Consider the following 27158-nt stretch of genomic DNA (forward strand, 5'->3'; position numbering starts at 1 on the left):
TGGTCTTAGCTGTTTCGCATTTCGTTTTATAGCACTACATTTATACTGTATGTCAACTATAGACTTATTTGCATCTGATTTTATGTATTTAAAAAGTCTCCTGAGCGATGCAAGAGCAGCTACTGACAAATAAAATATTCTCTTTGGTTTTCCTCTCAGATGTGTCAAATTAGATTTGATGTTTTCTAATCTGTGTTTATATTGAGATAAAACTTATCTCAGAATGAATTTTAAAGTGATAGTTGTTTAAAAATGAAAAATATGTCACTGTCTGTTACTCACCCTTATGCACTGCAAAAAAAAAATCATTTTTAGTACTCATATTTGTCTTATTTTCTGCAAAATTAAGTATGTTCATGCTAAAAACATGAGTTTTAAAGTTGATTAGTTTTTATACCATTTTTTTTTTTTTTTTTTTTTATAAAATCCCTTAATGTTGAACTTATGTATTTATTAGTTTAGATATTTATACTGGAAAATGATAAAAAATATCAAGTAGGAAAGTGTGTTTTTTCAAACCTTTGAGACTTTCTTTCCTCTGCAGACATGAAAGAAGGTATTTTGTGAAATGTCTAAATATATATATATATATATATATATATATATAAAGGATGAGACAGTGTTCATTTTTGGGTGGACTGTGGTTTTAAGTGCCGAGACTCCTCTGAGACTCTGTGTTTGTGCTGCGCTGCTATAAATGAGTTCTGGGCAGCGATGGTTTCTGTGGTTCCTGGTGTCGCTTCCGGAGGGAATGCAGAAGGTGTAGCACTGATGGGATTTGGTTGATGATGCGTATCCTCCGCTTCTCAGCGGGATGGAAGAGGTTACCCCTCCCTCAGCCCTTTCTCTCGCTCTCACTCTCCCTCTATCTTCCTGTTTCCATCCCTCTTTCTCCTGCGCCCCGCTGTGCTGTCTAAAAGGTGTTACTAAGACGATTAGTTGCCAGCGTTTGTGGAAGGAGCCTGACTTCTGTGCTACTTTGAAGATGTGAAGGTTTTCCTCCTGCTCTGCTCAAACACCCATCAATAGATTTCAGTTTGCATGTGATCACTGAATGTCATTAAACATCGCATTGAGGCTGACAGTGACAGTGTTGACACGCATATTGACTTATGAAATACACCTACAAAATTCAACCTTTAGCATTTTTTATAGATGGTGTAGACAACACTAAAGACAACATTTTTGCTTGATTTCTGTCACATCTTCTAATACATCCTATAATGTATGATGCATTACAATAATGTTTATAGTGTAATTTTAAGTATTCACTTACAGTTTTATAGACATATAATTATATAAACAAGTATAATTTATATCCATTTGTCCATATGTATGAATTGCTACAGTGTGTGTGTGTGTGTGTGTGTGTGTGTGTGTGTGTGTGTGTGTATTTAGTCATGGATGCTTAAATAGATGAGTTGTAACCAAATGATAAAGAAAAAGCATTGTTTTAAGTCTTCTTATGACGAGAGTAAACTAAGCTGGAATCTAAACAAAGAGATTTAAAGAACTAAAGTTTAGGAGAGTTTTGATTTATTTATTACAGGGTTTCCCAAACAGGGATTTGTGAGCTGATGAAAACGTAACAATTAATTAAATCATAAAATGTAAAATAAAAAAAAAGAGAAGAGTAAATATTTGCCTAAATACACTTATAAACACTTACTAAAAAAAGATAAACATAAAAAATACAAATATTTTAATAATTAAATTACTGAAATATGAACTTAAAAAGAAATATTTGAGGTCAAAGGGTTGTCAAAAAATAAACAAATAAATAAATAAACAAAAATTACAAAGAAAACCCATGATTCTAAAATAGAGTTTGAAAGAACCCAAATTTAAAAGAGTTTTCATTTACAGGGTTTCCCAAACTGGGATTCATGAGTTCATGAAAACCTAACAATTAAATCATAAAATGCTAGATTTATTTGCATGTCACGTGACCATTAACTGACATCAGAGAACCATGAACATGCAAATGTGTTTTTAAATTATTGAAATATTAAATTAAAAAAAAATATTTCAGGTCAAACGGATTTGACTGGCAAAAAAGTTTGAATCCCTGATTTAATGTATTTTATTACTGCATACTTCCCTTACTTCTATTTGTATTATGTCATAGTTTTGATAACTTTGATATGGAAATGTGCAAAGTAGACTTAATAAAGAATATGTATGAATGTATTTTGATCTTTTTAGTAATGCTTGTCCTTTCTCCATCCTCTCTTCCTTTCTGTATCATAAGATGTTCACGGTGAGCCCTTACTCTGATCCCATGATGGTGAAGCTCCACAGCGGGATGTCCCGTCATGTTGAGGACCCAGAGATGCTGTGGGTGATGGGACCTGTGCTAGCTGTCGTCCTCATCATCATCATCGTCATCGCCATCCTGCTCTTCAAAAGGTACTATTACTTTACTGAAAAATACACTCATTCATCCAGCACTAAGATTGCATGTATTGCATTCTGCTTAAGTGACCATATTTTCTTTTTCGCCGTGTGTAGCAAACTAGAGTTTACTGCACTTCCTCCTGTCAGGTATAAATAGCCGGTCTCTCTCAGAGACATTGCTGACTCAATGTAAGAGCAGAAAATCAAAAAGTCAAGAAAACTTATTTCACTATTACAGTCAGCAATTTAACAGTTTCTTTTTTCCTGAACGCTTTCACAGAACTTTAATGATCAAATAATGGTAATATATTTTTGAACTAGACTGCAGAAATGATATTTGATAACACACCTACTGTACCAAAAATCTGATCTCCCCAAATTATGTCCAAGTCTCAGATAAAATGTGCCCCTCTTCTCAATTATGACCAAATCCATTCGGCCTTTTTGAAGAGTGCAGGAGAATCAAATGCCTAGAGTTCAAGTTAGATGTCTATTGAGTGAAAAGAAAACTCATTTTGCAAATGTCAGCTCGAATCGGAGCTCATTAGTAGCAATGGCATTTCAACAATCCTGACAAATTCGCCCTACACACAGCGTCTGTACAGTTTTCTTCCTGTGACATTTTCTCTTTTCTCTCCTCTGCTTCTCTGTCTCTTTCTGCGGGATGCAGCAAACAGGAGAGGTGGGTATCGAGCGGCTCTCTTTGATCCGATAATAAACGCTTGTTTGTGTTTGGTGTTTAATGAGAGGCAATTGAAGAGTTTAATTGAGCTCAGATTAGTGCTGCTGCTCTCTAACACATACTAACACACGGGAAATATCAGTAACACTTTACAGTAAAGTCCTATTAGTTAACATTAGTTAATACATTACAATAACTAACAATGAGCAATACATTTGTATTTATTAATCTTTGAGAATGTTAGTTAATACATTGCAATTATTCATTGTTCATGTTAGCTCAGGTCCATTAAATAATATTAACAGATACAACTATTAATAGAGTATTAGTAAATATTGAACGTAACTAGGATTAATAAATGCTTTAGAACGTCAGTTCATGTTAACTAATTCTAATGTTTAACCAAATGAACCTTATTGTAAAGTGTTACAGAAATATCTTACATATATACACATCCACCTGATCTCTGTGTGTTTGTATGCTCATGTTTGATGTCATTTCCTGTCTGCACAGGAAGCGCTCCTCTCCCTCGGCTAAAGATGAGCACTCGGCTGGAGTTAAAGATCACTTACTGGCCCATTCCTCTGACCCCGTGGAAATGAGGAGGCTCAACTATCAAACGCAAGGTACGTCATGATGGACGCTTTCCATGGACCAAAATAATGAGTTATAAACAGCATCACATTTATAACACACACAAAGCTGTGTTTGAAACCAGTGTGAGTTTCCATGTGTGAAAGGGCCGTTCTTGAAAACTTGAGTGGCTCACTCGAAATTCACTATTCAAAAAAAAGTGTCAGTGTTTCTAGTATTACAGGATGGCAAATTGGTGGCTGCATATTTTACAGCTTATAGCCATATATTAGCCATATTAGTAACCAGTAACCAGTAGATTTTTATAATAATACAGTTGGAATAGAAATCCATGATGAATAAGAGTGGCCTGTCCATAAAATATGGCTTATTCAGAGTTATTATAGTTAACTAAAACCACAAAAAAATTGTTATTTGAAATAAAATAAACTTTAACCGAAATTCATAAATAAATAAATAAACCTCACTTGATGTACTAAAATAACTAAATCTAAATAGCAATACAATTAATCAAAAAACAATATAGACGTTTTAGAAAATAAATTAAACTAAAAATAGCTAATAAAAATTACAAAAACATAACAAATTAACTAAAACTTTAACAAAAACAACAATAATACGATAATAAAAATTCTGATTATACTAGTATCTTAATGGTAGTAAAATAGTAGTAAATATTAAATAGTAAAACACTGGATGGTCCACAGGGCTTACATTGTAGAAGTTCATATTAGCTTAGTTAAAAGCATACTCCATTAAGCATAAGCAAATACAGCACCCACAAAGATTGGGTAAAATAATCCATTTTTAATGGTATCGAACTATTTTATTCATACTTTTCTATACTGACTGTACTATCACAGGCATTTCTTTTCACCAGTCCATCATCTTTGAACATGCATTCTGAGATCATTAAAGGATACATGAGGTACTGCCTCAGAACGAGGTCTTTTGTAACGGTGCTTTTGTGATACCTTAAAATGCTCACTAGTTTTTGCAACAGAGTGTCTTTAGAAAACAAATCAGTTTGGGGTTGTTTGGATGTAGACCTCAGAAAGAGAGACAGAACTGTTCACTGGATTTATGGATGTCAGGTTCAGCTGGAGCTTCAGTGTGAAGACAAAACATTATTCACAGAGCCGCACTGTCAGGTGAAGGACACACTGAGGAGCAGAACCTGCCAGCTAATCTCAAACCACACACACACACAGCAGCATCACATCCTATTGCTTCATTTGGTTCAGACTGAGCTTTGAACTTGATGGATAGAATTAAACAGGATGATTCACTGGAGAAAATCCTTCTCTTTTTCGCTCCTTTCAATCCATATTTTGCGCTTCCCCCTCTGTCTCTTTCTATTTTTCTCTCTTTCTCTCTCTCTCTCAGGGGAAATTTCTGAATGCTCAGACATTTTGCTGACTTCAATAAGAATCTGCTTTTGCTTCAGTTGCAAAGTGACTCATGTTCTTATGTCAGATTGTTGGGCTGCGAGCGCACGCTCGACTGATGCGCAATCTTTCTCATGGCGAAACTGGGAGAAATATTCATGTCAACTTCCCTGCCATGGAAATTGATTTTCCTTGCTTGCGAATCTTCAAATGAGGAACCAGACTACCAGTGCTGTTGTTTTTTTACTTGTGAAAGTTTAGAATTTGTGTTTCAAAAAGCTTCAGGACACTTTGAAAATGTAAAAATGGCTTACCTCACAGATAAAGGCTGTTTGTATTGTAGATAAATACTTGATGTTTCAGGCACTGTGTTTAAAGACATGCAAACTACATTCCAGCGCCTCGTTCATGACAGTGAATATTGTGATACACAAGGTGCAATTTAAACATCCTGTTGTGTTTTGACATGCTGAAAGCCAGACTTGATTTCTGAAACGAGAGCTTTCATGTGAACTAAAGGAAGACAAAGTGCCTTTCAATTGTGAGATTACAGTGCTTTGATTTATTCTTTGGAAGGTTGATGTAGAAATTGACCTTATTTACACAACAGTTCAATAGTTTAGGGCCAGTACATTGTTTAAAAGAAATTAATACTTTTATTCAGCAAGGATGCATTAAATGAATCAAAAGTGACAGTAAAGGCATTTATAATGTTGCCAAAGATTTGATTCTAATAAATGCTGTTATTTCGAAGTATCATGGTTTCCTCAAAAATATAAAGCCGCAGTTTTCAACATTGATGATAACCTGAAATGTTTCTTGAGTAGCAAATCAGTCTATTATAATGATTTCTGAAGGATCATGTGACACTGAAGACTAGAGTAATGATGTTGAAAATTCAGGTTTCATCACAGGAATAAATTGCATTTTGAAATATATTCAAATTCAAAAGAATTATTTGGAATTGTAAAAAATATTTTACAATAATACTGTTTTTACTGTACTTTTGATCAAATAAATGCAACCTAGTTCGGTAATTTCATTCAAAAACATTTAAAATTCCAAATTTTTTACAGTTGTGTATTTACTTAAAGGGGTCATCGGAGGCAAAATTCACTTTTCAAGTTGTTTGAACATAAATATGTGTTGGAAGTGTGAGTACACATCCATCCTATAATGATACAAATCCACCCAGTGTTTTTTTTTTTAAAATCCCCTTTCTCAAATCAGGCTGTTCTGAGATTCCTGTCAGAACGACGTAGTTCTGTACAGGCCCCTCCCACGATAGTTGATATACAAGGCCGTCTTACCTTAGACCCGCCCTGAGTGAGCTGTCATCCATTGTGCCATTGTGTCGACTCTGGTGCAGGGGAAAACAAGAACGTCTCCGATTGAGCGATTGAGGTGTTTTGTTGGATGTAATAATGAATAAAGCAGTCATCATTTACTCCCGACATCTGAGCCACTGAAGACGCAGAGGATTAACGTTACTTTCGCTTTGAAGGGAATGCGCTGATCCCCGATCTGCCTAAATGCATCTATGTTCGCGCTTCATCTAAACTTCTTCATTATGAATCTTTGCAGATCGCCTTTCCTAACAACCTGATCTCACAGAATTCCGTGTAATGACCACGGACTCTTAACCCCCGAATCTGTGGTGGCATCACGGAATCGCCGAAAATTCCGTGATGGGCTCACAGAAGTGATATCAATGTAAGTCAGTGACAGGCATCAGCCGTGGTCCACGCACGGATTCACTAGTTACACCAGCGCTGCATCGGACCACGTAAAAAGAGTGACTCCGATGCAGTTATATTTGTATATAAATTTATACTTTCACTGGAGCACCTAACCCACCCCTACCCTAAACCTACCCACTTCTGAACAATATAAAACACACACAGGCAAATATAAGTGCAGTCACGGGTATTTATTGCAAAAACTGTCCATAAGCAAGCAGTATAAAAGCATTACAAACAAGTCGTGTTGCATTCCAAGTCTTCTGAAGCCATACAAAGTCTTTATGCGAAGAAGAGAGTAAAACACAAGGTTTTAATCGCTGAAAATGATCCCGCTCCGTTAACGCGCTCACATCTCATTCAAAAAGATACTCCCGGGCCGTATCATGACGCAATCGGTCACGAGACATACAAGAACCAATAGCCTGTCGCAACAGCATGACACAATCGATCACGAGACACGCAAGAGCCAATGGTATTTCACAACTAAAGCTGACGTAAAGCTTCTTCTGGCGGCATTTTTTGAATTTACGCACAGAGACTGCAGCACACTGCGGCAATCGCGTCTATTCCTCTCACAAATCAATCGTTTTGCCTCGGAAGACTTGGAATATTAATACTTTTTTGAATAAATTATGACGGTAGTTGTGTCTGTCTGTTATATCTTGTGTTTTATTTACAAATGGTAGGTTTAGGGGCAGGGGTTGGGTTACGTGCTCATAAATGTGTAAATAATGTAATATAAATAAAACAGTTTTGACTGTTTACATTGAAAAATCACACCCCAACATATATGCAATAATGGCAATGTTATTACCCAATATATAATTTGCAACCTGGTCTCACAGAATTCCGTGTAATGGATTCGTGCGTGGAGCACGGCTGATGCCTGTCACTGACTTACATTGGTATCACTTCTGTGAGCCCATCACAGAATTTTCGGCGATTCCGTGATGCCACCACAGATTCTGAGTTAAGGGTCCGTGGTCATTACACGGAATTCTGTGAGATCAGGTTGTTCCTAATAATGTGCTAGTTAGCCAGTTTCGTGACTGAAGTTCACAGTCTGCACGTCACCCCACGGAAGAGAGGGGCGGGGTCAGCAGAGCTCATTAGCATTTGAAGCAACATGGACTTAAAAACGGCTTGATAAAAACAGAGCTGATTTTGACAGGGTAAAGAAGGTGTTTTTTTACATTACCATTGAGAAATTTTAACCAAAGTATGTTATAGACTCTTCATTAAGACCCTAAAGAATCATATCAACTTGTGGAAAATGGGCATCCGATGACCCCTTTAATAAATAACTCTGATCATACTATGCATTCAGTTTTATTTAAACACAGCAAGTGCTACTGAAACTTGCTACTGCCAATACATCCACATACGTGCTGCTGTAAACATGTAAGAAATACTGTTGCTGCACATAAAACACATATAAAATAACCCCTATATATAATATACATCAAATTACCTGTTGCTGATCTTCACAGGTGGAGCTGGGGAAGGTGGAGGGTTTTGAAGCACACTGCAACTGCTACAGCAAGCACTAGCTTGAGTATTTGAATGTTGAGCAGAAAGCTTAGTGGCTGCTGATGTGAAAGAAACCAGTCAGCTGTGTCATGTGAATGATGTAGGGGTGTCCCCAACTAAGGATTTTCATAGTCGAATCGGAATTTTCGAATCATGCCGATAGTCGACTGATAGTCGAATTATATGTTTGGGGGTGGGGCAAAATACATTACCAAGAGTCAAGTCAGACATTCGACAGTCATAAATACACAGGGAAAATGTGTAACGGACGCCCAGATACAAACGGGGTAAATAATGTTTTATGTTTTGATTAAAAGATAGTTAACATTAAACATCAGCGAAACCCTTAAGAATTCACAACATTTTTTTACAATAGTGCTCTCATCATAACATTATGTAGCCTATATGACCGTAGTTATAACTTTCTGCATTTCTGTTTTGAGCTGCGCACGCTGAAGATGACCAGTAGAATGAAGCATATGATAGCAGGTTTTTAATCAATGGGATTTAACTCATTTATCTCACATAGAATATGCTTTGTTATTTATATAACATAACGTTAATATTACAACTTATAGACTATCTGCACAAAATGCCCCGAATGCACATGAATGCGTCTGCGCGGCTCTGAATGAACTCCTTTTGTGGACACGTTCTTCACACAATAACATGCAGAAACACAACTAAACACTAAAAAAATCACAGTGTTTTATTATAATAGTGTTCTCATTATAATGCTATGTATATGACAGTGTCATAGTTATTAATATTCTGCATTGTTGTCCTGCTCGCACCGTGCACTGAAGAGATATTCACCGTATAGTAGGCTACTACAATGAAGCGCTTTACTGTAGCGTAACTCAACCAAATGCATCTTATATGAGATAAATAATATATACACGATATAAATAAACCAACTGAAACGTTTTGAAATCACTTGTTGTACCCTACCTGATCGAAAAAAAAAAAATGAAGTCTTCCACGCTGCCTGTGTCAATTTGAGTCTTGTTAAAGATTTAAATCCCTGCCGCCAAAATGCTTCTCTGTCGGTGACGGATTAGAAAGCGAAACTTTAATCTATAGGGGAAATTGGATTTATTCACGCACGTTAATATTTAATAACTTATTGGGAGAAAACCGGTAGTTTGATGTGAAATCAGACACTGAGCACCCCCATATAGCCAAAATGGCATGATCATAACACCCCGCGAATATTCGACTGTGAGACTGGTAGTCGAATCAGGCTCCTCGAATCAAAGCATCGAATCGTCGATTATTCGGGGACACCCCTAGAATAATGATGTGATTATATCAGATTGAGTTGAAAGCGCCATCTTGAGTTTCATGACAGAACTGTGTTTTTGCACTGAATATTTTGTTTCACTCAGAAATATGTCATATTACATAAGTTAAGCGGTTTCATGTTGTCTCCTGCTCCTCTTGGGTGTTTCTTTTGCTCTTTCTGCACATACTCTGTCTCTTTTCCTCTTCCTCTCTCTTCTATAAGTGACATATATCACAGTCCCTCCTCATCTTCTCTCTGCAGGTTCCAGTGCCTTCAGCTGCCCCAGCACTTCAAGTTAGTTTCTCTCTTGCGTTCCTGTGTGAACTTTCACTACCTTCATCTCTATGCTCCTCCTCCCTGTCCATCAAGACCAAAGCCACACCCCCTCCACCACTTTGGCTGCTCTGAGTTAAAGCTTCACCATCTCTCACGTCCTTTCCACAGGCTGTCCGTCTCAGACACCTCAGTTGAGCAGATGTGGGATGGGAGGGAAAACAATCTGTTTTTTTAACATGTGCTCAGGTTGTAGTCCTTCTGTGTAATATGCCGGTGTCATTTACATGCCATTTTGATTGTACAGGACAGCTCACGCCACCTTGCTATTGACCCGGAAGCGGTTCATATTTCAGCCAATGAGCATGTCCGTTCACCGCTTACATCACTGCCGCTAGTCTTAGCACATAGCATGGTGCTAAAAGCTTAGTGCTTTCTCCTTCGCCTTCTATTTCTCTCATGCTTTGGGTTGTTTTCATGTGTGCCCATCTTCCAAAAGCCTAAAAACTGTGTGAACCAAAGTGTGTTTGTTCCTCAGTTCAGCCAACCAAAACCAAACAGGCCAATAGAAAGCTCTGCTATCGGTTCATCCTCTCTTTCTCCCTGCAGGAATGCGGGAACACCCTCCAGTTTCTGTCTGTGCTTTGGCTGACCACATCGAGCGGCTGAAAGCCAACGACGGCCTACGCTTCTCACAGGAATATGAGGTAACTCTTCCCTAGTCACGTCAGAGTGTCCGTCTAAACAACCTTGAGGAGAATTGTTCTCTCTATCTTCTGTTAAAGCCACCGAGGGATAATTGCTTGACGTCCTACAAACATCAGCAAATGTCTGCAAGTAAGATAAATCAGGACAATGGGGGGAGGAGAACACATCCATAATGGATAACTTGTGCAGCTGGAAAACACTTGTGCTTGTTCTGGCCTACATCTGCATGTGTGGAACATGTAAATTGTAGGACAGGGTACTGAAGAAAAGAGTAAAGGAGACAGTGGATTTATTATGGCTGAACATTTATAAATAGAGCTCCAAAATGCAGTTCTGGGGAAGCACATTCATTTAACTGTGCTAATCATATCACTAACCACCCAAAAGTTCGGTGTCAGTAAGAAATTAATACTTTTATTCAGCAAGAATGCATTGAATTGATCAAAAGTAACAATGAATACATTTGTAATAAAATATTTATGTTTCAAATAAATGCTGTTCTTTAGAACTTTCTGTTCATCAAAGAATCCCGAAAAGGAAAATGTATCACGGTTTCCACCAAAATATTCGGCAGCACAACTGTTTTCAATATTGATTATAATCAAAAAAGTTTCTTGAGCAGGAAATCAGCATGTTGGAATGATTTTTGAAGGATCATGTGACACTGAAGACTGGAGTAATAATGCTGAAAATTCAGCTTTGATCACACAAATAAATTACATTTTAACATATATTCACATAAAAAACAGCTATTTGAAATTGTAGTAATATCACACAACATTACTATTTTTACTGTATTTTTATCAAATAAATGCAGCCTTGGTGAGCAAAAGAGACTTTCAAAAACATAAACAAATCTTTCACTTTTGAACATTAGTGTATAATAACAGTCATCCCTCCTCCACTTTAACTCCATTATTATTTCTGTAAGTACTTAATTTGGTCTGAGACATGAAAGTGAACTGAGTTCTTCCATTGCTAATTGTACCAGACATTTGATTTTTGATTTCTCTTTAGAAAACCTCGCCTCTTCACAGCATGTAAAGCTACCAACACCACTAGTTAGGGGCAGATCTATTAAAAATAGCTGAAACCACAATAATAGACTTGATCACTGAAACACAGAAGAAACTGACAATTAACTGAAAAATCCAGCGATTAGTTGTCAGAAGTGCTTATTTAAAATATGACTTTTGGTGGACTGATGTATCCCAACTACTGCAAGAAGTTGCATAAAGCCAGCCAAACATATAGAAAGTGCTCATCTTGAGTCATCTTGATATTTTTGTGTGCAGAAATGTTCAGACAGTCAGCGGACGGCCTGTGGCCGACTGTCTGATGCTGTGACTACTCCATCACAGACAAACAGCTAAATGTGTTCACCGTACAATCTCAGAAAGATTGTATGAATATGAACTCTTCAACATCTCATGTTCAGCATGTACTGCTCTGCATTACTCAAATGTGCTGCAATGACACTAACAACTTGCGCATCTTCATAATACTACAACTACGAATTCCGGAAATGTTGGGACATTTTTTAAAATTTGAATAAAATGAAAACTAAAAGACTTTCAAATTACATGAGATAATATTTTATTCATAATAGAACATAAAGAACATAACAAATGTTTAAATGGAGAAATTGTACACTTTTATCCACTAAATGAGCTCATTTCAAATTGGATGCCTGCTACAGGTCTCAAAAAAGTTGGCATGGGGGCAACAAAGGGCTGAAAAAGCAAGAAATTTTGAAAAGATTCAGCTGGGAGAACATCTAGCAACTAATTAAGTTAATTGACATTAGGTCTGTAACATGATTTGCTATAAAAGGGATGTCAGAGAGGCAGAGTCTCTCAGAAGTACAGATGGGCAGAGGCTCTCCAATCTGTGAAAGAGTGTGTAAAAAGATTATGGAATACTTTAAAAAACAACGTTCCTCAATGTCAGATTGCAAAGGCTTTGCAAATCTCATCATCTACAGTGCATAACATCATCAAAAGATTCAGAGAAACTGGAGAAATCTCTGTGCGTAAGGGATAAGTCCGAAGACCTTTGTTGGATGCCCGTGGTCTTCGGGCCCTCAGACGACACTGCATCACTCATCGGCATAATTCTGTCATTGACAATACTAAATGTGCCCAGGAATACTTCCAGAAACCACTGTCAGTAAACACAATCCGCTGTGCGATCTGCAGATGCCAACTAAAGCTCTCATGCAAAAAGGAAGCCATATGTGAATATGGTCCAGAAGCGCCGTTGTGTCCTGTGGGCCAAGGCTCATTTAAAATGGATTGTTTCAAAGTGAAAAAGTGTTCTATGGTCAGACTAGTCCAAATTTGACATTCTTGTTGGAAATCACGGACGCTGTGTCCTCCGGGTTAAAGAGGAGGGAGACCTTCCAGCGTGTTATCAGAATTCAGTTCAAAAGCCAGCATCTCTGATGGTATGGGGGTGCATAAGTGCATATGGTATGGGCAGCTTGTTTTGGAAGGCACTATGAATGCTGAAAGGTATATAAAGGTTCCAGACGTATTTCAGCAGGACAATGCAAAACCACATACTGCAGCTATTACAACAGCAGGCCTTCATAGTATTAGAGTCTGGGTGCTGAATTGGCCTGCCTGCAGTCTAGATCTTTCACTTATAGATAACATTTGGTGCATCATTAATCAAATATATGTCAAAGATGACCACAAACTCTTCAGCAGCTGGAAACCTATATCAGGCAAGAATGGGACCAAATTCCAACACCAAAACTCCAGAAACTCATAACCTCGATGCCCTGAGGTCTTCAAACTGTTTTGAAAAGAAGAGGAGATGCTACACCATGGTAAACATGCCCCCATCCCAACTATTTTAAGACTACTTTAAAATTGTAAAAATGACTCAGTTTAAACATTTGTTATGTTCTCTATGTTCTATTGTGAATAAAATATTGGCTCATGTGATTTGAAAGTCTTTTAGTTTTCATTTTATTCAAATTTAAAAAAACATCCCAACATTTCTGGAATTCGAGTTGTACAACTTACACATGGATTTACAGATAGTCCACACAAATACAGACACACACACATGCGGTCACATAAGCATCTCAGGCAGTACCCAGATCGCCAGAGCTTGAAATTAAAGCTGGGAAACGACTCTATTAGGAGTGTAGTGAGTGTGAGAGTCACCTGCTTTATTAGACGGCTAATCCTTCAGTGTGTGTGTGTGTGTGTGTGTGTGTGTGTGTACATGTGCGTGTGCGTGTGTGTGTGTGTGTGTGTGTGTGTGTGTGTTTGGGGAAGGGGAAGGGGCGGGACTCTGCTGCCTGCTTGAGTTGTTATTGTACATTGAGCAGCTCTTCTGAGTACTTAAACAATCAAGACCTTAATATAGACATCAAATACTGAGGGAGCAACAGTGATCTAATCAAACGCCAAATGTCTCACATTAAACAGCAATACAAAAGAAGCTAACAGGATAAACAGATAAAGACAGGCTTATGGGGAGGGAATTGCATACAAAGATGGAGCGAAAGTAATATATCTGTAGGTAAATAATAAGATAGAGATAGATCAGTGTGAGCTTGCCATCTGTGGGAATGTCCTCCTAACTGAGTACAGCATGCATTTTATTTAATATACACTACTTTAAATAATTTTGTTCAGCAAGGATGCATTAAATTGATCAAAACTTACAATAAGGACATGTATGATTTTAAGAAATATTCCTGTTTCAAATAAATGCTATTCTTTTGAATGATGTAATGAGGCTGAAAGATTTCGCTTTGCTAACAGGAATAAATTACATTTGAACATATATGGCAATATAATTTTTTTCACAATAGTATTATTTTCACTGTACTTTTAATCGAATAAATGCAGCTTAGGTGAGCAGGAGAGACTTCTTTCAAAAACATTGTTTTAGTATGTAGTAACAGCACAACCACATTACCTGTGGCCATGATGATACTGTACTCAGTACAGATTTAAATAAAACAGAGAGCTACCAGATGAAGAAAAATGTCCAACAGACCTTAAATCTGGCTCAGTGAAGCTTGTTGGTTCATTAATATTAACTTTGTAAATGTATTTCATGTCTAGAGACATTTTTTAAAAGTACTCTGCTATATTTACCCTTCTTTTATAATGGAGAGCAGCCACAGATCAGGACAGAGCTAACAGCACACGAGGACAACACATCCTCAGATCATACATGTGCCTGCATTAAAACCTGTGATGTTTCAGTGTGAGAGACTGGAGACCATTGAATAAGACATGTTTTCCTTCTCAACATTTTATGTATGTCAGGAATAGCCACCCATACAGTAGACAGAGATGAGAGAGAAGATTTCACTATATAATGTGACAGAGAGACACTATTAAGTGCTATTCAAATTAATATTTTATTGCTCAGAGGTTGCTGTTTCATTGCTCAGTAGACTTAACATGCTGTAGGTCAAAGTTATGTTATATTCACACCACAAACCCATTGGTCTGAAGTACCTCTCCTCATGTATATTAACTATCACATATGGATGAGAAAAAACTGATGGTGGACGCAGAGAAACATTAATATAATATGACAAATCCATCAGTGCCATCTGGAGAGGTGTCATGCAAGTCCAGAAAATAGAAGTTGTGTTTTATCTAAAGTGCAAACAAACTGACAGAACTCGCCACACTGTCTTCTGGTTAGCTGTGATTGTGTTGCGTTTTGGCCTCCAAATTTCCACATTGCTTGTTGTGAATATTACTGTGTCAGGTTAGCACACAATGTTAAGATATGAAACATAGAAAGCACATAAGGCTGTGTGTGTTTATTTTAAATGCATTGATGCAGCCTTTGCCAGAGATCAATACAATCCTCATCACAAACACATAATCATACATAACCACAAACAAATGCACACAATCAAATAAAAATACACTGTGCTGTTAGAAAGAGTAAGCTGACAAACAATCATCTGCAGTAGGGCAGATGTGTAGTGATTATTGATTATTCATCTGAGGTTCTTCATAATCCATCAGCCTTTGATTGCTCTTCATTCCATATACATCTAGAAGAATGTCACATTGCCCTTAGAATGAACTGTACATGTCACCATCCACCATCTTCCAAGAGCATTCTCAGCTCATGTTCAAAAGATTGGGCTCATTAAGCCTTTTTTTTAAAGAAATTAATGCTTTTATTCAGCAAGGATGCATTAAACTGATCAAAAGTGACATTAAAGACGTCTATAATGTTATAAAAAGATTTCTGTTTCAAATCAATGCTGTTCTTTTGAACTTTTTATTCATCTAAGAATCATGAAAAAAAGTTTTCAACATTGCTAATAATCAGAAATGTTTCTTGAGCAGCAAATCAGCATACTAGAATGATTTCTGAAGGATCATATGACGCTGAAGACTGGAGTAATCATGCTGGAAATTCAGCTTTGCATCAAAGGAATAAATTGCATTTTATCATATATTCACATAGAAAACAGGTAATTTAAAATGTAATAATATTTCTCAATATTACTGTAAAAATGTTTTTACTGTATTTTTGGTCAATTAAATGCAACCTTGGCAAACATAAGATTTATATCCACCCCAAAATACCTTACTTACCCAAACTTTTGAATGGTATTATATGTTTCGTATAGTTGATATGTTTTATTTATTATAACTCGGCAGCCATATCACCCTGCAGCCCAAGACTGGTCACCCATTGAAGCTAAGCAGGGTTGAGCCTGGTCAGTACCTGGATGGGAGACCCCCTGGAAAACTAGGTTGCTGCTATAAGAGTTGTTAGTGAGGCCAGCAGGGGGTGCTCACCCTGCAGTCTGCGTGGGTTCTAATGCCCCAGTATAGTGATGGGGACACTTTACTGTCAAAAAAAAAAAAGCACCGTCTTTCGGATGAGACGTTAAACCGAGGACCTGACTCTCTGTGGTCATTAAAAATCCCAGGATGTTCTTCGAAAAAGAGAAGGGGTGTAAAATTCGCCCTCTGACCATCACAGCCTCCTAATCATCCCCATACACTGATTAGCTGCATCATTGTCTCCTCTCCACCAATACGCTGGTGTGTGGTGGGCGTTCTGGTGCAATGTGGCTGCCAGGTGGATGCTGCACACTGGTGGTGGATGAGGAGATTCCCCCCTTCCATGTAAAGTGCTTCGAGTACCCAGAAAAGTGCTATATAAATGTAACAAATTATTATTATTATAACTGCTAGTGGTTCTGCTAGAACGCAGCATTTCAGAGCTTCAGTAATGTGATGCAGGGAGACTGAAGATCAGACGTCTGAACCTCAGCCTCTGACCCGTTATCTCATCCCTATGGTAACAGCAGGACTGGATTAGGCAGGTCTCTAAAGCGCCCGGCGATTCCGACGGCCGTGATCGTGGGCAGGTCAAGGTAGAGATTCACAGTGTGGTGCGTCTGCTAGATTTTGCAGCATCAGTCCCTGCTGTGCCAGACTCATCTTATTATGAATGATTCATTGGTGCACATTATTCCATGGCTTTGTAAACTTTCATCAAAATGAAATGAAACTTGCTCCACCTCTGAATGACTTCAGTTTTTAGCTGATGTCACCAAACCCTCTTATTTTTAAACCCCTTCCTTCTAGTCACCTGTCATATGAGCTTCCAGTCAGTTCCCTCATTAAATTATACTGTTTCCCTGTATCTACTTTTCTTATTGAATATCCTGTTTCACTAAATCACGTTAGAGTAAAATAGGTTTTCATGAATAGATATGTTGTGGTTTGGCTCAACCAGTGGCGTAAGATTGGTGGCAGGACTAAATATTGGACAAATAATGACAGATGAGGGAGTATTTAGGTTACCTGCTGGAAAACAGTCTGCAGAGGATTTGAATGATATGAAACAATTATTCACCTTTTCTCCTTCTCATGTGATGTTTAGTATTCGAATAGGATCATTTGAAAGGTTAAATGTGTCTATTGTCTTCCTTTTTTGTCAGTGATTTTGGTCAAGCTTTCTAACAAACCTTCTCATGTTTTGTCTTTCTGTTCTGCAGTCTATTGACCCCAGCCAGCAGTTCACCTGGGAAAACTCCAACCTGGAGGTCAACAAGCCCAAGAACCGCTATGCAAATGTCATTGCTTACGATCACTCCAGAGTCGTGCTGACCCCCATTGATGGTGAGTCCAAAAACACACGTACTTATAGTAGTTTGAGGTCAGAGAGATTTTTAATGCTTTTTTGAGTAGATTTTGAATAGATGGTAAAATATAATTTATTCCTGTGATCAAAGCTGAATTTTCAGCATCATTACTCCAGTCTTCAGTGTCACACGATTCTTCAGAAATCATTCTAATATGCTGATTTGCTGCTCAGGAAACATTTCTGATTATTATCAGTGTTGAAAACAGTTGTGCTGCTGAATATGTTTCATGATGCATTTTTTCAAGATTCTAGAAAGTTCAAAAGAACAGCATTTATATGAAATAGAAATATTTAGTAACATTATTAATGTCTTTACTGTCACGTTTGAACAATTTAATGCATCCTTGCTGAATAAAAGTATTAATTTCTTTAAAAAGCATCTTACTGACCTCGGGAGTGTTTGTAGCTTAACATGTCAAAATGAAGAAAGAGTCATTCAGCAATGACCAGTTCTGCACAGAATCTGAGACTACTGAATTCTGTGAAAGGCCATTAAGTCTAAATCATGCCTGTTAATGAAATATTTTGGATAATTTCAAGGTATACATTCTAAAATATAACTAGAAAATAAATATTAAAAGTGTGCAGATTCCATGTGGGCTTACCAAGGCCATCAGTACAATGAGCGCTCAGTTCTCAGCCTTTCGTTGTGTGTTAACACTGCACTGCTGAACCGCAGGTGTACCGGGCAGCGACTACATCAATGGAAACTACATTGATGGCTACCGCAAGCAGAACGCCTACATCGCCACTCAGGGTCCTCTGCCCGAGACGTTCAGTGACTTCTGGAGGATGGTGTGGGAGCAGAGGACCAGCACTATCGTCATGATGACCAGACTGGAGGAGAAGAGCAGGGTGAGATTTCACTCATCATCTCGTGTTGTCTGGTTCCTGCCCCAGAGAGAGAGAAATGTTTTGATGATGTCAAGCATGCAGATGCAGATGGCATGGAAATCATCTATATGTATATGGAATTAAATAAACATTCTAAAGGAACAGTTCAAAATTGGAATTTATAAAGACTAATGGTAATCACTATAAAGATCACAGTAAATGATGACAGAGATTTCAGGATGTCAGAAAATATCCCAAAAGCCTCAGGGACACATGCAAACACGTGCCCTGTCTGTGAATTACATAGGAAAGGAAGTGAGCATAAGTGTCCTCATAGGACTGTTGAACAGGAAGTGATGTGTGTGCATGTGTGTTTGTGAGAGAGGGAGGCGTCACATGTTCCCTCACCTGCCGTGTGACCAGATGGTCATTCTGTTTTTCCTCCACATGGTCAATCTCAATATACATGAATGTGATTCAACGCAAGCCTTCTAATGGAATAATGTACCTCACGATTCACAATTATATTATAATTGTCTGTATAATATCAATTGATGAGACACAGTATAGATTATTAACCTTATTGTAGTGTTACCAAAAATTATAATAATAATTATCATACTTTTTTGATATGGTGGCCAATATTGTAGATCAGTACTATACAAATGTAATTTTATTTATTTGTTTGTTTGTGTATTTATTTATTTAACTTCTGCAAAGTTTTATTCTAGAATATGTGCTTAAAGTCATTAAAATGTTTTAATATACTGTAGACAAACACACTGTATTACACAGTTGCACTTGCTGAGATCTATTGTCACAAATATATTGTGCAAAATATATCACGAGAAGAAACAGGATGATATTTATTCCACAATAGGAATTGCCTTTATTTCCTTCTTTAATTCAAATGAAAGGCTTGAAGAACAGGACACCGGGAACATCCTCAATAGGGGAATTTGGGTTCATCGGCCATATTTATTAATTAGATTGAATAAGTGCACAGATTGTACCTGTTCTTTGTTGAGGATGGACAGCAGTGTTTACGGAAGCCCAGATGGGTCACGCTAATGCATCTCAACCCCAGACCTGCCGGCCATTACTCACACAGCCCTCTGTGCTCAGTGTGTGTGTGTGCTCACAGTATGTGACCCGTGTGTGTTATCAGAGCCGGAGGTTCAGCCACATTTCTGGCCGGTCTGTGGTGCGTGATGCCCCCATCTGCCCGAGACCCGCAGGCCTGCTTCAGCTTCAGCTGGCCTCCTCTCACCCGTCTCCTGTGCTCTTATGGTCCCTGATGTGTGATGTTTGTGTGTCTGTGATTGCAGGTGAAGTGTGATCAGTACTGGCCGAGCCGTGGAACAGAGACTTACGGCATGATTCAAGTGTCCATGCTGGATACGGTGGAGTTAGCCACCTACAGCGTCAGGACCTTCGCTCTCTATAAGGTCTGTGTGTGACGTAACTGACATTTATTTTGTTTTTTCTTTTGTTTTTGATTGTACCAGCAGTCAGAATTTATTTGATTTAAATTGGATTCTGTTGAAAAATATTATGTAATGAAAACCTTCTACACAACACAACCAGAAAAGGTTTAGATGTTCATTTTGACACATATTTTTTAAACAGTCAGATGTATTGACTGCATTCACCCAAATTACTAAAGCCTCTACTCATTAATGCTGAAAATGGAAAATGTTCCACAAAAACATCCAAATTTAATTAACAGTAGGAGACAAAACTGCCTCTTGGTAATTTACAGTCTGCTAGCATACTAGTTAGCAACATTTTCAAATATATCTTTTTTAAATTAGAAAAGTATTTTATAACAATTGTATAGGCTTTTATAGTAGATTAAATAATGACTGTACATTTATATTTAACTTATTATATGTTACAATATATTTAACTTGCATAGTTTATGCCCACTACAAGGCAATTCCAACATTTGTCCTTTTTTTATTTAGATAGATAGATAGATAGATAGATAGATAGATAGATAGATAGATAGATAGATAGATAGATAGATAGATAGATAGATAGATAGATAGATAGATAGACAGACAGATAGATAGATATTTCCTTCCAAATGATGCAAGTAAAATGAATGAATAAATATATTATATATAAATATATAATAAATAAATAAAGGTTTGTTTGTTTTGGTTGAGAACATAGAATGAAATTAGAGACCAGTACAGTACTGTAAATGTTCACATGGGTCATATTATACGCTTTTGTAGCATTTCTCCCATATAAGTCCACCTACACTGTCAGTCAAGGTTTCCTGGACTAAAAATCTATTTTAATTTAGTGTTTCTTGACCAGATTTGCACCCTTCCTCAGACCCTTACAATTACACAGGCTGTTTTTGTTTCTGCAGCTTGAAGACCTGTGTTTTGATTGGTTAACCGCCACGTCATCTGTTCATCAGAACAGGCCAGATGAATACTAAATAGGTCTAAAAGTTAAAATTTGTAAAAGGTCTTAAGCCCGTAGTTGTGATGTTACAACCTTAATGATTTCTGATTGATTTGTTTTTGCAGTTTAGTTTGTGGTTAAATTGTGGAGGGAGATCAATATTATAATTCTATATATGTAATTAATTTTAATATGTATTATAAATAATAATTTGAATTATTATAAATATATTATTTTATATTGTCTTAACAAGACAAATCCTTTTTCCATCACATACTGTACAGTCAAAGCAAAAATTATTCAGACACCAGATATAATTTTTGATATCAGGACACTATAGTTCATAAATGTAAGTGAGGATGGCAAAATAAAGTGAACTGTGACATATTATACCAAAGAATTTTTCATACAGAGGACTACAAGTAAAATGAATAAAAATTTGGGAAATGATTCAGACACTTTGACCTGACCATGTTTTTTCTTTAATTGCTAATGCGACCTTTTTACACCACAGACTGAACATAATTAAGCATTGCTTGGTAAATGGTTGACCTAAATTGGTGTTATCTAATTGTGCACATAAAGTGAACAGCTGAATAATTTTTGGTCGATTGTAATTCATTACATACCTTTCTATCAAAGTTATCTGACATTATCAAGATGAATTTGTTCTGACACAGTTTAACTCTGAGCTCTTGTCATATTGTATTACCATTTTCTAAACTTTAGCGTATAACCTGTGATATAATGTGAGAAATGTTGAATGTGTCTGAATAAATTTTGGTTTGACTGTATCTCTTTGAATGTGTTGAAACAGAATGGGTCCAGTGAGAAACGGGAAGTTCGGCAGTTCCAGTTCATGGCCTGGCCGGATCACGGCGTTCCCGAATACCCCACGCCAATTTTAGCCTTTCTTCGCAGGGTCAAGGCCTGCAACCCACCTGATGCCGGACCCATGGTGGTGCACTGCAGGTAGAGCATGATCCCGCTCACTTATCTATTAGCATGCGCATGTGTCTGTGAATTCACTCTACATCTAAGTTTTGCCCTGTGTTTTCCATGGCAGTGCCGGCGTGGGTCGGACAGGCTGTTTTATCGTAATAGAGGCCATGCTGGAGCGGATGAAGCACGAGAAGTCGGTGGATATCTACGGTCACGTGACCTGCATGCGCGCTCAGAGGAACTACATGGTGCAGACGGAAGATCAGTATATCTTCATCCACGAGGCCCTGCTGGAGGCCGCCACCTGCGGGAACACGGAGGTCCCGGCACGGAGCCTGTACACGCACATCCAGAAACTCACGCAGGTGTCGCCCGGGGACACCGTCACCGCCATGGAACTGGAGTTTAAGGTAGAGGAGTTTAAACACACACAGACATCATCCTAACCTGCCACGACGCGACAGGGTTCCTGTGTCAGTTTTTCTCTTCTCACTGAAAGCAAAACATAGCATGAAGGCACTAAATGACAGCCAATCAGAACATGTTTGATGTTTAGCGTACAGCTCTATGGAACCAAATGACAAAGCTATGCTTGTTGCTTGTTAAAACGTATGATTAACATGCAAAAGATGTTTATCTTGCCTCATTTTTGGAGTTGGGAACAGGGTTACTGTTGTTAACTAAAACTGTTTTGTTAATAGAAACACAGCTGGAATAAACTGAAATATAAATATTAGATGATAACAAACTAAATTATAAGTGCTTCATGTATGTTAATTATTATGACTGAAATAAGTTGAAGCTCAAGCACTTAAATTACTAGGTATTAGAGTCAGCTTTGGTCATTGGTAATGAAATATGTGACCCTGGACCATAAAACCAGCCTTAAGTCGCTGGGGTATATTTGTAGCAATAGCCAAAAATACACTGTATGGGTCAAATTATAGATTTTTCTTTTATGCCAAAAATCATTAGTATATTAAGTAAAGATCATATTCCATGAAGATATTTTGTAAATTTACTACTGTAAGTATATCAAAACATCGTTTTTGATTAGTAATATGCATTGTTATACAATATTACAATATTTTGATTTTTTTTGCACCCTCAGATTACAGATTTTCAAATAGTTGTATCTCAGCCAAATATTGTCCGATCCTAACAAACCATACATCAATGTAAAGATTATTTATTCAGTTTTCAGATGATGTATACAACTCAATTTCGATAAATTGACACTTCATATAAGGAATACTTCAAGTTAAGCTCAAGTAAACGTAATAATGTTGATTATTAAATGAACTGGAAATAAATAAAAACTAAAACTGAATGAATAAATGAATGAATGCACATAACAGAATTACTAAAATGAAACCTGAAAATCTAAAAATAAAAGGTAACACTTAAAATCAGGTTTCATTTTAAAAAAAAATGTCCATGTTAGTTCACAGTACATTAACTAATGTTAACATGCGTTTTGATTTTAATAGTGTATAAGTAAATGAACTTAACATTAACTAAGATTAATAAATGCTATATAAGTATTGTTCTTGTTAACTACAGTAATATAGTTAAATAATGTAAACAAATGAAACATTATTGTAAAGTGTTACCATAAAAAGTTCATTCAAATATTAATAAACACTATAATAGTAAACAAATAACACTAAAATAACACTGATTGGGAACCAATGTATTAAAAAACATTTCTCATTTTGTTAACGGAACTGGAATTATTATGTAGAATCTGAATTAGTAATATCTTTGTTTCTCATCTGTAATGGTTAAGCTTGTAGCAGTAATGCTATACTAGAACAACAACAACTAGAAAGAGAAAAGACATGCACGCTGAAATTTTACCAAAGCAAAAGTGCACATTTTAACTGCTTAAACAGTAAGTTGGTGCTGATGGAGAAGCTGACAGGACATATCTGTGACTGCAGTGAGAGTTATAGCTGCTGCATGCATGAAAACACTTCTTTAACATACAGCAGCTGTCCTCAGAGATGCTTTGCAGCCCAGATGATGAGGCTCAGAGCTGCTTGACATGCAGGATCATTATAGATCCGTCGAGGATGTAATCAGGTTTTGATGTTTGATGTTTCACCAGCAGATGAGAATGGTGTGATTCTGAGGGGCCAGTGCAGTCAGAGCTGTGTGTGGAAACATGTTTGGGTTTCCCTGCGCTACATGAATGATTTTAATGGGCTGTTTTTCCCATGATGCATCTTCGTGACATGCTGAGATTCAAAGAGCATGTATCATTTGAAGTTTGAGAACAAAGCCACTCAAAACACTTCATTCTCCCCCAAGGAAAGATGTCAAATGTTGACAGTGGAAAAAAACACTTTTGAGTTTCAGTGTGGTAATCAACATTGTCATGAATACTGAACTTGAGCTTAACTTTTGAACTCAGAGCATTCCTTCTATTTCATTAATTAATGACCAATGCTAAATGTAATATCTAGAATGGATTATTATACAGTATAAAGATGCCAAATAAGATGCACACAAAAAGCTGACATTTAAAAGAATTTTTTTATGGAATATTTATTCAAAACTCAAATAAAGAAAAAGAAAATTATAGTATGCTAATGTCTGAAAGGCTAAAATGTCATCTCATGAATTGTCCTCAGCGAGTCGGCAAGATTCTTTTGTGTTTTTGAAAGAAGCTTTTTCTGCTCACCAAGGCTGATCAAAAGTTGGAATATTCTGTAATATTATTGCGATTTAAAACTGTTTTCTACTTGAATATATTTTAAGATGTAATTTATTGCTGTGATCAAAGCTTAATTTTCAGCATCATTACTCCAGTCTTCAGTGCCACATGATCCTTCAGAAATCAGTCTAATATGCTGATTTACTGCTCAGTATTATTATTGGTGTTGAAAACAGTTGTGCACACATTTTTGTGGAAACCGTCATAATTTTGATGAATAGAAAGTTCAAAAGAACAGTATTTATTGTAACATTATAAATGTCTTTACCATCAATTTTGACCGAGTTTAATGCAACTTTTCTTTTTTCAACCGTTGATTAGTAGTGTGTTTGAGTCTGTTTCACAATTTCAGAGCAATATGAATGTGTTCTGTGTCTTCTCTCTCTGCAGAAACTGGCCAACTCTAAAGCACACACCTCTAGATTCATCAGCGCTAGTCTGCCGTGCAACAAATTCAAGAACCGACTGGTCAACATCATGCCCTTCGAGTCCAGCCGTGTGTGTCTGCAGCCAATCAGAGGCGTGGAGGGGTCCGACTACATTAACGCCAGCTTCATCGACGGATACAGGTATGTGAATCAAGATTTGCAATTGCAATTCAGTAAATTCCACTTCCTGTCATTTCAATTCAACATCCTGTGGTGCGGCTAACTTAATTCAAACTCACTCGTGAAGTGAAAGGGAGCCAGATCTTAAATTTAGAATTTAGCTTGAAGTCAAAAACAGAGATCTGAGAACCAATTGAGATCAACTGTGAATCTGGCTCTGGAGAAATCGGATGAAAGATGGCGTGTTCTTCTGAAGAGGTGCTGCTGCCACGAACGGCAGCGAGTCTCTCCGTCACTGTCCTCCGTCTCTTTGACTCCTGCTGGATGTGACAGCTCAGAGTCATGGCCCGTCTCGGAAGTCTGCGTCTGCGTGTCTTCTGCCTTTGTGCTGCTAGTTGTCAGGACAAATTGTTCTTATTGGCAGGACTGTCCGTAACTGGAGCGCTATCAGCGCTGGGGAATCGGCGCGGCCCTGCGGCCCCGAGCTGACAGGTGATGCACACAGTTCAGTGCACAAGTAAAAGGATTACCCATCATGAGGAGTCCGGTCTCCGCGAAGAGCTCAATCCATCACAGACACACACAGATAAACGTTCAGACTGCAGTGGGTTTGAGTCAAGCCCACTGCTCAGACACAGATTTACGGCATAATTCCACCAATAACATTCCCAGCATTGATATTTTTCCAAATCGATACAGATTTATCTTCCGACCTAAAATATGAATTTCAAAGGCTGTGAATTAATTATATAAATTTGTAGTCTGATGAGCTGTGTGTGTTCAGAGTGAAGCCCAACACTGTTCATTTATGCACGAGTGGCTCGTGATTCAGTGTTTTCAGTGTCTAAAACTTTCATTTCAAATTTTCACCAGTGCTGTGAGTTTGGGACACTTATAACGTGCCTTTGAAAATGCATCACACACCAACCAATTATTATGAGAAGTGCATTAGTTAGGAATAAATATTATTGTAATTTTACTGTTGTTCTGTAAAATAAAATAAAATAAATACTTGTTTTTTTTATTTTATTTTACAGTACAATATAAATGTTCAATTATAGTAACATTTCTTTGTTGGCTTAATTTTACATATTTAAATAATAAGATAATTAATAATAAATATTTATTATTATTATTATTATAACCATCATTATTATTATTATTTTAAATGATAATAATAATAAATACCTGTTTTTGTTTCTTTTACACTTCAGTTTTATCATGTTTCTTTATTGATTTAATTTTTATAATTTAAATAATAATAAATTAAAAACATTATTTTGATATTATTTTTTATAATAAAATTTTATTTTTTACATTATTTTTAGCTGACCACATGCCTGGTTCTGTTACTATTTATTAATCGTCATGTCATTATGTCTTATCATTTGACTTTATCCTTATTCTTTGGAACACAAAATGAGAAGTTTAGAAGAATGATGACAATGCTAATTACACATGTTACATGTTAAAGACATGCTTATTTTGTAAGCAATTACTTTTCATATCTCTTCTTTTTGCAGTATAGTCTGTTCATTGGATTGTGCATTAAAAATACTTTATTGAAGAATGTCCTGTGAATGAAAAACTGGAAAAAATGGATATTAAAATTGCATTACCCAAGACAGTATCTATGCTGTATGCTGTGACTATAGTCTCTGAGAATCATTGATTCAGTGCAGCTTTCTGCCACAGTGAACATTTACTGCAAATATCAGTGCTTCATATGAATAGTCCTTTACTAACATCCTGAATCAAGCACTTCCTTTGCTGCTGCTGAGGGGTCATGTGAGGCGGAGGGGCGGAGGTGTGTCAAGAATCTGGGCTCATTATTGGCCCTTAATCAAATTAACGGCCAATCAAAGAGCTCCCACTGCATCTGCTGCCGTACTGAAGTGTAAACAGCGTAATTGGCAGTAATCGTGTTTGTA

The 27158-nt window shown here is 37.1% G+C and overlaps 1 protein-coding gene across 15 annotated transcripts in view; it reads left to right on the top strand.

The window, feature by feature from the left end:
* Positions 1-27158, top strand: part of ptprfa (protein tyrosine phosphatase receptor type Fa) — a 272540-nt gene that overhangs the window by 238996 nt on the left and 6386 nt on the right. For 5 of the 15 annotated variants that reach the window (XM_058780172.1, XM_058780176.1, XM_058780180.1 and 2 more), the window contains 11 exons: positions 2252-2409; positions 3068-3079; positions 3593-3705; positions 9880-9912; positions 10501-10598; positions 17615-17738; positions 18443-18618; positions 19926-20045; positions 21836-21990; positions 22085-22370; positions 25070-25248. In XM_058780172.1, coding sequence (XP_058636155.1) covers positions 2252-2409; positions 3068-3079; positions 3593-3705; positions 9880-9912; positions 10501-10598; positions 17615-17738; positions 18443-18618; positions 19926-20045; positions 21836-21990; positions 22085-22370; positions 25070-25248 — 1454 coding nt within the window. Of the gene's footprint in view, positions 1-2251; positions 2410-3067; positions 3080-3592; positions 3706-9879; positions 9913-10500; positions 10599-17614; positions 17739-18442; positions 18619-19925; positions 20046-20980; positions 21057-21835; positions 21991-22084; positions 22371-25069; positions 25249-27158 lie in introns of those variants that run through there. The other 10 variants (XM_058780174.1, XM_058780184.1, XM_058780186.1 and 7 more) reach the window with 4 other exon arrangements.

Source organism: Onychostoma macrolepis, chromosome 06 (assembly GCF_012432095.1).
Source record: "Onychostoma macrolepis isolate SWU-2019 chromosome 06, ASM1243209v1, whole genome shotgun sequence".
Taxonomy (NCBI): Eukaryota; Metazoa; Chordata; class Actinopteri; order Cypriniformes; family Cyprinidae; genus Onychostoma; species Onychostoma macrolepis.